Source organism: Pan paniscus, chromosome 13 (assembly GCF_029289425.2).
Source record: "Pan paniscus chromosome 13, NHGRI_mPanPan1-v2.0_pri, whole genome shotgun sequence".
In the NCBI taxonomy this organism is placed as follows: domain Eukaryota; kingdom Metazoa; phylum Chordata; class Mammalia; order Primates; family Hominidae; genus Pan; species Pan paniscus.
The window spans coordinates 135392944-135405570 of NC_073262.2; the positions used below are offsets into that span (position 1 = coordinate 135392944).

The following is a 12627-nucleotide window of genomic DNA, read 5'->3' on the forward strand; positions in this document are numbered from 1 at the left end:
TTCTTTATAGGGAGACCAAATTTTGAGGAAGGTGGACCAACATCAGTAGGGAGAAAGCATGAATTTATACGCTCAGAAAGTGAAAATTGGCGCATCTTTAGAGAGGAACAAAATGGAGAAGATGAAGATGGAGGTTGGCGACTAGCTGGATCAAGGAGGGATGGAGAGAGGTGGCGACCTCACAGTCCTGGTAAGAATTCTGTTGAGTAAAGGCACACAGGGACTGAAATAAGGGAAAGTTTGATGGAAATAGGGATTAAATGAAAAAGATAAACTGGCTTAAAAAATGTGGGGGTGGATTCATATTATTTATGCTGTCACAGTTTTATTACTAGAAAAAATTGCAACATAAAAATTTCCTACATCTATTCAGTTGATTGAAATCACTTTTCTATTTTTCTGGGGCAAATAGTGTAGTTTAATGGGCAGCACCTGCGCTCAACTGCAGAAATGAGGGTTTCATTCAGTTTTGTCTACCTCTAAATCTTTGAATCTTTTTTAGCATTCTTTAAGATTTATAAATGTGTAAAAATTACACACTTGAAATATGTGCTTCCCTCCCCAACAATGAGTGTTTTTCCTAACAAGAAAGGGTTTATTCTTTCATTTTTTCCCTTTTGAAAATGTGATTTAACCTTATTTGAAGAATAAGCTTTAAACCTAGGTCAGAAACATAATCACAAGTTCATTCTTATGTCCTTCTAACTTTAGAAGAAGGAGAGACAATTGTAGTGATTAGTGGCTTTTAAAGTTCTTCTGTTTGTCTCTTAAAAATGCTCAAACTGTTCTTCTTGGACATTAGATATGCTAGTAATTGAAGACACTAGTGCTTTGTGTTAAAGTTCATCCTGTACCACAGTGCTGATTCCATGCCTCATGATAATCAGATGCAACTGTAGTTCCAATTGTGGGGTCATGCAAAACTGAAGCACACAGAGTATATGTGGAATGCCCTATGAATTTCATGTGTATGACAGTATTTTATCAACCATGTGCCAGAGGGGCTTACCTTTAATACAGGAAATTATGATAAGTAAACTGTTTTCACTTTTAAAAATCAAGTTATTAGCAAAACCACTAGCTTAGATCTGGGTAGACATTATAACAGGCATTCAGAGTATTTTAAGGAAGTGGTAGGTAGATAGAAACATACTGAAGTTAATGTTTGGGTAGAGTTAGGATGGTTTTATACCAACTCTTCATGGCTGCCTCTTGGGTGGGTTTTCTGTCATTAGTGGGCATTGTTTACATCACAAGGTCTAGACAATTTTCATTAGTCTGTGACCTGGGCCAGATGTTATAGTTCTCTAAAAGGCATCACTGCATTTTATGCTGAGCTTGTCCGTAGGCAGAGGGTTTGTAGACTATGTTCCCAACAAGCATTCAGTGAAGAATGGATAGGATCTGGGCTGAGAGAGACAAGAAATTCCAGCTGGTCAAAAACAAACAAGGTGAATGTTTTGGAAGATGAACTGTGTTTTTTGAGCCCAAATGTCTGATGTTGATTCTATTAAAGGGAGTTTAACAAAGTACCTCCCACCCAACAACTTAGAATTTGGTTATATATTATCTTCTTCTCATCTTTTCTGAATCTTTCTTTCCCCCTAATATTTGACTTTCATATCATTTTTGTCATCAACTTGTGTATCTTCCAGAACTTTTAATCCATATACATATATATTTTTTCAGTCACACCTGTGGCTGAAATCCATATATTTTTAAAAGACAGTTTGGGGGATATAAAGATCCCCCAAATATAAAGTTTGGGTCTGAAAAAACAGTGTAAATGCATTTTAAAAAAGAATACGATTCACTTTTTAAACCCAGTATATTCAAAGTATAGCCCGATTATAGCAGTTTTCATATGTTAACTCTTAACGTTTGTTAGTTTATGGTTAATCTTTTATTAAGATTTGAGTAAAACTTTAAATTATTTTAACTGATTTTATGAAAATAGTATCCAACTTTAGTTTAGATGTAGGGTCTGTAAATCAGCAGTCAGCCTTAATAAGTACCTTGCATGTCTTACTTGCTATGTTTAGTTTCGTGAGTAAAATTTTATGAACTACTGATAAGATAACATTATGGGATATAAAATAGGGCTTCCGGCTGGATGTGCGTGGGGGTGGGAACATTAAGGACAGGGAGGCATCCAGTCTGGGAGCTGAACCTAGGAAAGTCAGTAAGAGGAGAAACATGAGCCAGGTACCTAGAAGGATAGATTCCTGTCATGATGTACATTTAGACTGTTAGAAATGAAAGCAGTACAGAGGGCTCTGGAATTCATTTGATCATGAAGACTCTTTTCACATAATGGCTCTAGGTTTCCACGTAAGCAGTCTGAGTATAAAATTCCTTAGTTCTCATAGGAAGTAGTAAATAGTGTTTTGTTGTTTTTATATGAAGGGATGGGAGTGTGGGACTAAGATTTCTTTTTTGTGAGTGGCTTATCAGATGCTACCTGTATTTGGCATTTTAACGTTTTGCCCTTTGTTTTCCAATTTGATTTTTAGATTGCTGGTTTTTGCAAATTTTGTCTCAATAGTGAGAACATTTAGCTCTGGCCACATTTCTTTTTCTTATCCCCCACAGAGAAAGCAGTCAAGGATGGAAAATTCTAATAGGTTAAAGCCTGCTTTTCTTTTTAAGACTCTTTTAGACTCAGGTCTGTCAGATTTTAGCAAGAGTTTCCCTTTCTTTTTTTTAGAAAAATATCTTAAGTAGGATCTCTTATTATTAGGCAGTCTTTTCTTCTGTTGGGAAATGTAGATTTGGGAATGTCCGTAGGGGTATTATATGGATAGGGAGAATTAAGAGATGAGAAAGAAGGGAGAGGAGTAAGCATGTTATTGTGGAACAAGCAGCAGAGGGTGCAGAATTGGATTTTAGTTCTACTTTGCCATGTGCGAGTTACTTCTGCTGGCAAAGTTTTAGTTTCTTCTTAAACTATAAAATTAGGATAGTGAACTTCATAAAATCTCTGTGACAACTTTCAGCGCTGTAATTTTGTGAATTTTTGGGGGAGGATCAGAATTACAAGTGGGAACCTGGCATTAATAAATAGGCATGATGAGTTTGATATAAATCAACACAGGGAGCTGATTTTATCCACAAACAATGATATTTTCATGGGAAGAAAGAAAATGCTTTAAGATTGGGCAAAAGGAAGGCATAAACTTCAGTATGGAAGGATATCTAGTGCATTAAATCTGGATGAGGAGTTGGTGGCTAATCAGTATTTTAATCAAGTACCTAGGACTTACTGAAAGTGCGTACTTGGAATACAGTGTCCTTTAAATGTGCTGCATTTTAGATTTATCTTTTAAAGCTTTAGAGTATCTTGCCTGGCTCAGTACTTAAGTACTGTTGTCATCTCGTAATGGTACATATACTCTGAACTCTGAACTTCATTTAGTTGCCTAATGTTCTCTTTACTAGGTCAGTCCATTTGAGTTTGCGGTCACCTGTAGTTTTCTCCTTTATTTTCTATTCCTGATTTTCTTATTCAAATACTGTCATAAAACTTTTCTAAGGTTTGTGTCCTCCTTCTCATCTCAGATGGCCCTCGTTCTGCAGGCTGGCGGGAACACATGGAACGACGTCGGAGGTTCGAGTTTGATTTTCGAGATAGAGATGATGAACGGGGTTACCGAAGGGTTCGCTCTGGCAGTGGGAGCATAGATGATGACAGGGATAGCTTGCCCGAATGGTGCTTAGAGGATGCTGAAGAAGAAATGGGCACATTTGACTCATCTGGAGCATTCCTTTCTCTAAAAGTAAGAAACGTGTTTTAAATGTCATGACCAGCATTAACCTTATACCAAAGCCAAATCTGCTGTTGATCTTTGGTTTTATTCTCTTTCTACAGAAAGTACAGAAAGAGCCTATTCCAGAAGAGCAGGAGATGGACTTCCGGCCTGTGGACGAAGGGGAGGAGTGCTCTGACTCTGAGGGTAGCCATAATGAAGAGGCCAAAGAACCCGATAAGACAAATAAGAAAGAAGGAGAGAAAACAGATAGAGTAGGAGTTGGTAAGGCCTCTTCTTGCCCTTTGCCTTTTTTTTCCTCCATCAAACCAAAACTTTCCTAAGTTCAACTAAGATTACTTCGTGTTCCAGAAGCTAGTGAGGAAACTCCCCAGACCTCATCATCATCTGCTAGACCAGGTACTCCTTCAGACCATCAGTCTCAGGAAGCATCACAGTTTGAGAGGAAAGATGAACCAAAAACTGAGCAAACGGAAAAAGCTGAAGAGGAGACTCGGATGGAAAATAGTCTACCAGCCAAAGTGCCCAGCAGAGGGGATGGTATGTATTTGTGGGAATAGACAAGCTAAAATAGGATTCTGCTGAGGCCAGTGATCACTGATAAGATAGGCTTCTGCTTATGCCTCCTAGAACTGCTTTTAGTGGGTGAATTATCGGAATAGATTATTTTACCAGTAAACCCAGTCAAACGGTGCTTCTCACGTATGTGTCCATCTCAGAATTACCAAAACAGATTTCGAATCTGCAAGGGTGGAGCTCTGGAATCTCATGTCCTAAGGTGTTATGACATAGCTACCCTGTCATTACTGGTGAACTGGGTGTCATATCCTTTGCATTAGTTTGATTCCCATATTAGACAGTTACCTTCCTTTCATGTGTTGACTAATTATGTGCCCAGTTTAAATTACCAGATGACACACCCAAATGCCATTGTTCTAAAAGAGGACAAGAAGAGAACATATGTGAATCTGTGGCAGAATAAGCTTAAAACATATCTCTTTCAGTTGTTAGTGTATTGGTTTAAGTTGCTCATACACTTTATTAGGCAATATTAATGCTCATTTCCATGTTTCTTCTTGTACGTATTTAAAAATGTCATTGTAATGCCTGACGTTGAAGGGTTACTTGATTCATTTACCATAAAAATTGATACCCTTTAACATGGCATATGAGACACTGCACAATCTGGCATCTGCTTCCCTTTGTGCAGTTTCATTGCCAGCCTCTTTACTTCCCTCACGTTCTACTTACCAGCCTCAAAGCCTTTTAGGTCCTGAACTGTCTCCTGTTTTCTCAGATTCATACCTTAGCACATCCTTTTCTCTGTTCTTGAAACTCTCTTCCACCCAAAGCCCCCAAACTAGGGTAGGTGTCTTCGTTTCTTAAACAACCAGGCTTATTTCTAACATAGCATTATAATATCATAAAGATGTTTATTACCTTGTTTTCCCAGTAGACTAATATTTTGAGAGCTCAAACCCAAGAATTTTTCAATTTTTTAAATGTCTAGAACAAAGCTGATTTTTTTTAAAGAGATGGGATTAACTGGGTGTGATGGCACGTGCTTGTAATCTGAGCTACTCGGGAAGCTGAAATGGGGGAGATCACTTGAGCCCAGGCGTTTGAGAACAGTGTGGACAACATAGCAATAGCAAGACCCCTGTCTCTAAAAACAAAACAACAACAAAAATGAGACAGGGCCTCACTATGTTGTTCAGGCTGGATCCGAACTCCTGGGCTCAAGTGATCCTCCTGCCCTTAGCTTCCTGGTTAGCTCAGCAAGTATTTGAATCTGTGCTCTACATAGCAGGCACTGTGAGACTGATATATCTTTGAGACAGTTTGATTTGTAGTAGGATATGCCCCAGAACTACTTGTGGTACATTCTTTTGAATGTACGTGCTTGAAGCCTTATTCAGGAAATTCTTGGATCAAGTCTAGATATATATATTCTGAGAAGGCTTCATAGATGTACATTAAAGGTCGAAACTCCAGATTTATAGTGTGTAGAGGAGATAAAGTGTGCATATATCACTATTCTAGGGCAAAAAGTAAGATAAGGGTTCACTGTTGGCAGACTCTTGGGATGCTTCAGGAAGTAGGTGGTCTCTGAACACATCTTGGAATAATAAGTAGAATTTGGAGGTAAGTGTAGCTAGATGAATTGGGAGAAGGCATTCCAGTACTAGGGAGCAGTGAAAGCTAAAGTGAAGAAGTGGGACTGATCCAGGCTTGGGCAGGAAATCAGCTCTTGTTTTTATTTGATGAAATATGAAGTGTGAAAAGGAGGATATTGGGAAACATAGTTAGAACATGGATTTGTCAGCAGGGTATAGACTATCTTGTGATGACAGTTTGGCTTCACTGTGACCGCTTAGACTCCTGAGCAGTCACTATGGGGTAGATAGTACACCTGTAAAGGGACGTTGTGGCAGGTGAGATTTTAAAGTAGAAACTGTCAGGACTCAGTCATTGACTGGATATCAGGGTAAAGAAGAGGGAAGAGCCAAAGAGGATTATAAGAGGATTATGGTGCCATTCACACGAAAAGAAGAGGGAAGAGCCAAAGAGCCTGAGAGGATTATGGTGCCATTCACCATAGAGGAGCACACTGGGGAGAGGAGAGATAAATTCAGTTTTGAACACTGGTTCTGAGGTGTTGACGAGAAGAAGTTAAGTGGAGATGGCGAGAGAGCAGTTGTGAATGAGGGACTGTAGCTAGATGGGAGTAGTTTAGGGTTAGAGAGAGAATGAAAATTGACAAGATTGCATATACTTAGTAGGGGTAAGAAGAAAAGAACTTTGAGTAATTCCCATTTTTAAAGGGTAGAAGAAGAGGAACCAGAGAAAAATCCTCAGAGGTAAAAGTAGAGACAGGAGAGTAGAGTGCAGGGAAACTAAGGAATGGGGATGTTTTAGCTTAGAATTGAGTTGATAATGTCAGATGCTACTAAGAGATTGGATGAGGAAGACTAGGAAAAGTCATTGTATTTGGCAACTTTGTGTCACTGCTTATCTTTGAGAGAGGAGCTTTACTGGAAAGGTGAGAGTAGAAGTCCCCTTATAGCAGGTGTGAGTAAAGTGGAGACAGCATGTATAGACTATCCTTTTAAAAAGTATGGCAAAGAATGAGTCAGTGAGAGGAGCAGGAATTTGGAGAAGCTATCTGTAATTGAACAAACAAGATTTCAAAGGGGAAACTGCGATTATACCTAATTACTTCCATCCCCCTTTTCCTTCTTAAGAACCTGCACACTGAGAGGTTAGAAATAGGAACAAAGACAGAACCTCTTTTATAATTTGTATTCCTATTGAGAAGAACATCCTGCACTGTACAGGTAGACTCCAAGTGCTTCTAATTATCCTACAACATGTAATATATTGAATTATATTAATCATGACTTGAAACAGGTACTTAGCATAATCATTGATATTTTCAGTAAAGGTTTTGATGAGAGATGACGTATCTTTGAGAAGATTTAGGGTGCATTGTTAACTTTTACAATTGGAGACATGTTATGAAGAAAGGATTAGACTGATTGTTTCTAAGAGGTCAACCTGTAACTGGGTAGATGCTCTGGTGACACAGGTAAGCCCTGGAGAAGCACCTTTTAGATACCTTTTAACTCTTATCTTTTGTCATTCTGTGTAGGTAATTTTGTCATTCTAGGAAGGAATATTACGTTTCTCCATAGAAGTAGCTCACTGTTCATGACAGAGCTCACGTTTTCTGTTTGGCTCATTTAGCAGGCTGTGTGACTTGATAATGTAGTTAGCCTTCACAGAAGTCTCTGTATTTCAAAGGATTTTCATCTGATTTTTTCCCCCTAGAAATGGTTGCTGATGTCCAGCAGCCCCTGTCGCAGATTCCTTCAGATACAGCCTCTCCTCTTCTCATACTTCCACCTCCTGTTCCCAATCCTAGTCCTACCCTCCGGCCAGTTGAAACGCCAGTTGTAGGTGCTCCTGGTATGGGCAGTGTTTCCACAGAACCTGATGATGAAGAAGGTCTCAAACATTTGGAGCAGGTAAAAATCCTGTTAATTCTTTTTGTCTCCTCTTAAACTGCCGTAAGAATTAGCAGGCATTACATGAATATTCAAACATAAAACTTTTGTCACTAGATTTTAAGTACTGGAAAAATTGGATATTTAGTGTTTATTTGTACAAGTGATTGTCTTTCAAATCATTTCATGCTTATAAGTTTCTGCCATGTAGTAGTCATTATGTCAGGTTATTTTTTGCTCTTAGGTTGCCCTTAGCTATTTACTTTTCTTTTTTCTTTTTGGACATTAATGGAATGCCAAAAATGGCGAATACAAGCAGCTGTGGATGGTCACTGTATCTTTTGTATTTTTTGCTTCAAGTATAACAGGGAAAATAGTTAAACTCTCAGAGCATTAACATCTTATTCATGTCTCTAAATTTCCCCAAGATTGTGTGTACCATTGTTATATGTAAAGTAAGTGATAGCTTGCTTTTCTACGAAAGAATTTCTCTTCCCTTTGGGGTGGGATGGTTAGTGGCAGGAAATGCTGAAGAAAGGAAAAAGCGAGATAGTGTCTTAGTAAAACTTGTAAAACGTTTCATTTATAATTGTATTAATTGAGCCTTTTGTTCTATTAACATTCTTTTTACAGGTTTAGTTTATACCATTTAGAGTTGACCAACAGCTTAATAGTTTAAAAAGTACTCTTAGCCAGGCAAGGTGGTGCATGTCCTGTAGTCCCAGCTGCTTGGGGAGGCTGAGGTAGGAGGATCGCTTGAACCCAGGAGTTCAAGAACAGTCTGGGTAATGTGATGAGATCTCATCTCTATTAAAAACAAACAAAGTACTCTTACTAGTGTTGATTTGAACCCTGGGCTTTGATCCAGAGCAGTGTTTGTTTTAATCTTAGTTGATTTGATTAGTAATTTTCAGACCTTGAGCAAGACTTGGCATCTCTGAGCTTTAGCATCCCCCTCTGTAAAATGGGGATAGTACCTGTTTCATGGCATTGTTGGGAGAAGTTACCTGCTATGTTCTTTGCATAGTGACTTTCATAGATCAAGTAGTCCAAAAAAAAGGGGCAGGCACTGTTATTATATGTACAAGTACTAATTTAGGATCATTTGTTTCCTTGATTTTTGTTTTTCTGTTATTAGCAAGCTGAGAAAATGGTGGCTTATCTCCAAGACAGTGCACTAGATGATGAAAGATTGGCATCAAAACTGCAAGAGCACAGAGCTAAAGGAGTGTCGATTCCATTGATGCATGAAGCAATGCAGAAGTGGTATTACAAAGATCCTCAGGGAGAAATTCAAGGCAAGTTGTTCCTTTTTCCTTTAAATACTGAAGTGTGTGCCCTTACCTCCAGAATCTCTAAGAAGGGATTTGTTTAATTTAAATTATAGTAGAAAAAGAAGTCAACAAGCACACACGCGCGCACACACGCAGACTAGAAGTGTTTCCGATTTCAGATGTTTTTAGATTTCTTCCTGATTTTGGAATAATTGCATTGTACATACCAGTTGAGCATCCCTAATCTGAAAATCCAAATTCCATAATGCTCTATTGAATGTTTCCTTTGTGTGATGCTCAAAAAGTTTCAGATTTTAGAGCATTTTGGATTTCAGATTTTTGTATTAGAGATAGTCAACCTATGTAAAAATAATTTGAATACAGCCTGGCGTAGTGGCTCACGCCTGTAATCCCAGCACTTTGGGAAGCCGAGGTGGGCGAATCACCTGAGGTCAGGAGTTCGAGACCAGCCTGGCCAACATAGTGAAACTCCATCTCTACTAAAAATACAAAATTAGCTCTGGACATGGTGGCAGGTGCCTGTAATCCCAGCTACTCGGGAGGGTGAGGCAGGAGCATCACTTGAATCCAGGAGGCAGAAGCTGCAGTGACCCAAGATCACGCCACTGCACTCCAGCCTGGGTGACAGAGTGAGATTCTGTCTAAAAAAAAAATTGAATACAAGGCAGAAATGTGATGACAAATATGACAGGGATAATATTTAAGCAAATGTTTAAGACTTTTTAAAACTTAAGCAAAACGTTTAAGACGCTCAGCTCTGGCATCTCAGTTGGTTAAGTAGGCAGGTAGCCTACTCACCTCTGTGTTTCCGTTTCCCTGACTCTGAAAAGGTGATGGCAGCAGTAGTGTTGGAGGACCTTGACTGTTTTTTTTTTTTCAAGTGGAGTTGATAAAAATGGTAGAGAACTACTAAAAATGTCAGATAAAAGATAGTACTGTATTACAAATGAATCCCTTAGAAGATTTGTGTGGTGTGTAAGTTCGATTAGAATGGGCACAGAATGCTATCTATAAAGGATATTTGTTGATTCTTCATTTCTGCTTTTGAAATCTATCCTGTTACCCTGAAATTGGTTGGTCACTTCATATTAGTGTAATTTTAGTGATAGCATTTTACTGTGTGCCCACCCTGTGAGCTCTCTCCAATGAATTAACTCCCCTTGCACTCTCAGTCCCCTTACCCTGCCTATTCTCCTTCACAGCATTTATTACTACCTGGCATTTTACATGTTTGTTCATTGTTTACACTCTGGTAAGATACACGAGAGCAGGGCGTGTGTGTGTGTGTGTGTGTGTGTGTGTGTGTGTGTGTGTTTTAACCAAATTTATTTTGGGATAATCATAGCTATATATGTAATTATAAGGAATAATACAGAGAGATTGCATATACCCTTTATACAGCTTCCCCTGGTGGTAACCTCTTGCAGAACTATAGTACAGTAACACAAGTGGGACATTGACATTTGTATGGTCAAGATTCAGAACATGGCTGATTGTGGTGGCTCATGCCTGTAATCCCAGCATTTGGAAGGCCAGGGTGGGTGGACCACTTGAGGCCAGGAGTTCAAGACCAGACTGGCCAACATGGTGAAACCCCATCTCTACTAAAAATACGAAAATTAGCTGGATGTGGTGGCATGTGCCTGTAGTCCCAGCTACTTGGGTGGCTGAGGCATGAGAATCACTTGAACCCAGGAGGCGGAGGTTGCTGTGAGCCGAGATTGTGCCACTGTACTTTAACCTGTGTGACAGAGTGAGACTGTGCCTCCAAAAAAAAAAAAAAGATTCAGAACATTTCCATCTCCACAGAGATTCTTCAGGTTGCTCTTTTATAGCCACCTGAGCTTCCCTTCTACCCCAACTCCTTTGTTAACCTCTATCAATGACTAATCTGTTCTCCAGCTCTGTATTTTGTCATTGCAAGAATGGAATGGAATCACACTTTTGGAGATTGATTCTATTCACTCAGCATAATTCTCTGGAGATTAATCCAGGTTGTTGCATATATCAGTAGCTTGTGTCTTTTTATTCCTGAGTAGTATTGTGTGATATGAATGTTACCAAAGTTTGTTTAACCATTCACCCATTGAAGGACATCTGGGTTGTTAAAGTTTTGGGGCTATAATGAATAAAGCTGCTATAAACATTTATGGACATGTTTTTGAGGGAACATAAGTGTTCATTCCTCTGGGCTAAATGCCCAGGAGTGCATTTGCTGAGTTGTATGGTAGTTGTATGCTTAGTTTTAAAAGAAACTGCCAAACTGTTTCCCAGAGTGGCTATACCATTTCATATGCCCACCAGCAATGTATGAGCAATCCAGTTTCTCCACATCCTTATCAGCATTTGATGTTTTTGCTATTTTTCTGTTTTAACCATTCTGAGAGGTGTGTAGTGATACCTCACTGGGGTTTTAAATTTACATTACATTTCCCTAATGGCTAATGATGTTGAACATCTTTGCATGTTCTTACTGGCCATCTATTTGTCCTCTTCATTCAAGTTTTTCTTCATGTTTCATGTCTTTTTTGTTCATGTCCTAATTGGATTGTTTGCTTATTTTACTTTTTTTAAAAATTCATTTTAAATATTGTTAAAATACACTTAAAATTTACCATCTTAGCCATTTTTAAATATATGGTTCAGTGGTATTAAATACTTTTTCATCTTCCCAAATTGGAACTGTATACATTAAACAATAGTTCCTCATTTCCTCCAGTCCCTGGCAATTACCATTGCCAGGGACTGGAGGAAATCTGTTTCTATGAATTTTCTATCTGTTTCTATGAATTTTACTATTTCGAGCACCTCATGTAAGTGGAATCGTGCAGTATTTGTCTTTTGACTGGCTTATTTCACTTAGCATAATGTCCTCAAGGTTTGTTCATGTTGTAGCATGTGTCAAAATTTCCTTCCTTTTTAAGACTGAATAGTATTCCCCTGTAGGTGTATAACACATTTTGCTTATCCATTTCATCTATTGATGGACACTTGGATTGTTTTCATGTTATAGTTACTGTGAATAATGTTGCTATGGGCCAGGTGTGGTGGTTCACGCCTGTAATTCTGACCCTTTGGGAGGCTGAGGTGGGAGGATTGCTTGAGCCCAGGAGTTTGAGACCAGCGTGGGAAACATGGAGAGACCTTGTCTCTATAAAAAAAAAATACAAAATTAGCTGGGTGTGGGATGGTATGTGCCTGTAGTCCCAACTACTCAGGAGACTGAGGCAGGAGGATCACTTGAGCCCAGGAGTTGGAAGCTGCAGTGAGCTATGATAGCACCACTGCACTCCAGCCTGGGTGACACAGCAAGACCCTGTCTTTAAAATAATAATAATAATAATAATAATACTGCTTTGAACATGAAGGTACAACTATCTATTTGAGACCCTGTTTTCAATCCTTTTGGGTATGTACCAAGAAGCAGAATTGCTTGATCATGTGGTAGTTATATTTTTAATTTTTTGAGGAACTACCATACTGTTTTCCACAGTGACTATACCATTTTACATTCTCAAAAACAGTCCGCAAGGGTTTTAATTTCACCAAATTCTCTCC

The 12627-nt window shown here is 38.8% G+C and overlaps 1 protein-coding gene across 25 annotated transcripts in view; it reads left to right on the forward strand.

The window, feature by feature from the left end:
- GIGYF2 (GRB10 interacting GYF protein 2) overlaps window positions 1–12627 on the forward strand; it is a 160576-nt gene that overhangs the window by 90112 nt on the left and 57837 nt on the right. For 15 of the 25 annotated variants that reach the window (XM_063595303.1, XM_008965735.5, XM_003813135.5 and 12 more), the window contains 6 exons: window positions 11–190; window positions 3559–3776; window positions 3869–4031; window positions 4119–4307; window positions 7599–7795; window positions 8913–9072. In XM_063595303.1, the coding sequence (XP_063451373.1) occupies window positions 11–190; window positions 3559–3776; window positions 3869–4031; window positions 4119–4307; window positions 7599–7795; window positions 8913–9072 (1107 nt within the window). The remainder of the gene's footprint in view (window positions 1–10; window positions 191–3558; window positions 3777–3868; window positions 4032–4118; window positions 4308–7598; window positions 7796–8912; window positions 9073–12627) is intronic. The other 10 variants (XM_008965736.4, XM_055109221.2, XM_055109223.2 and 7 more) reach the window with 1 other exon arrangement.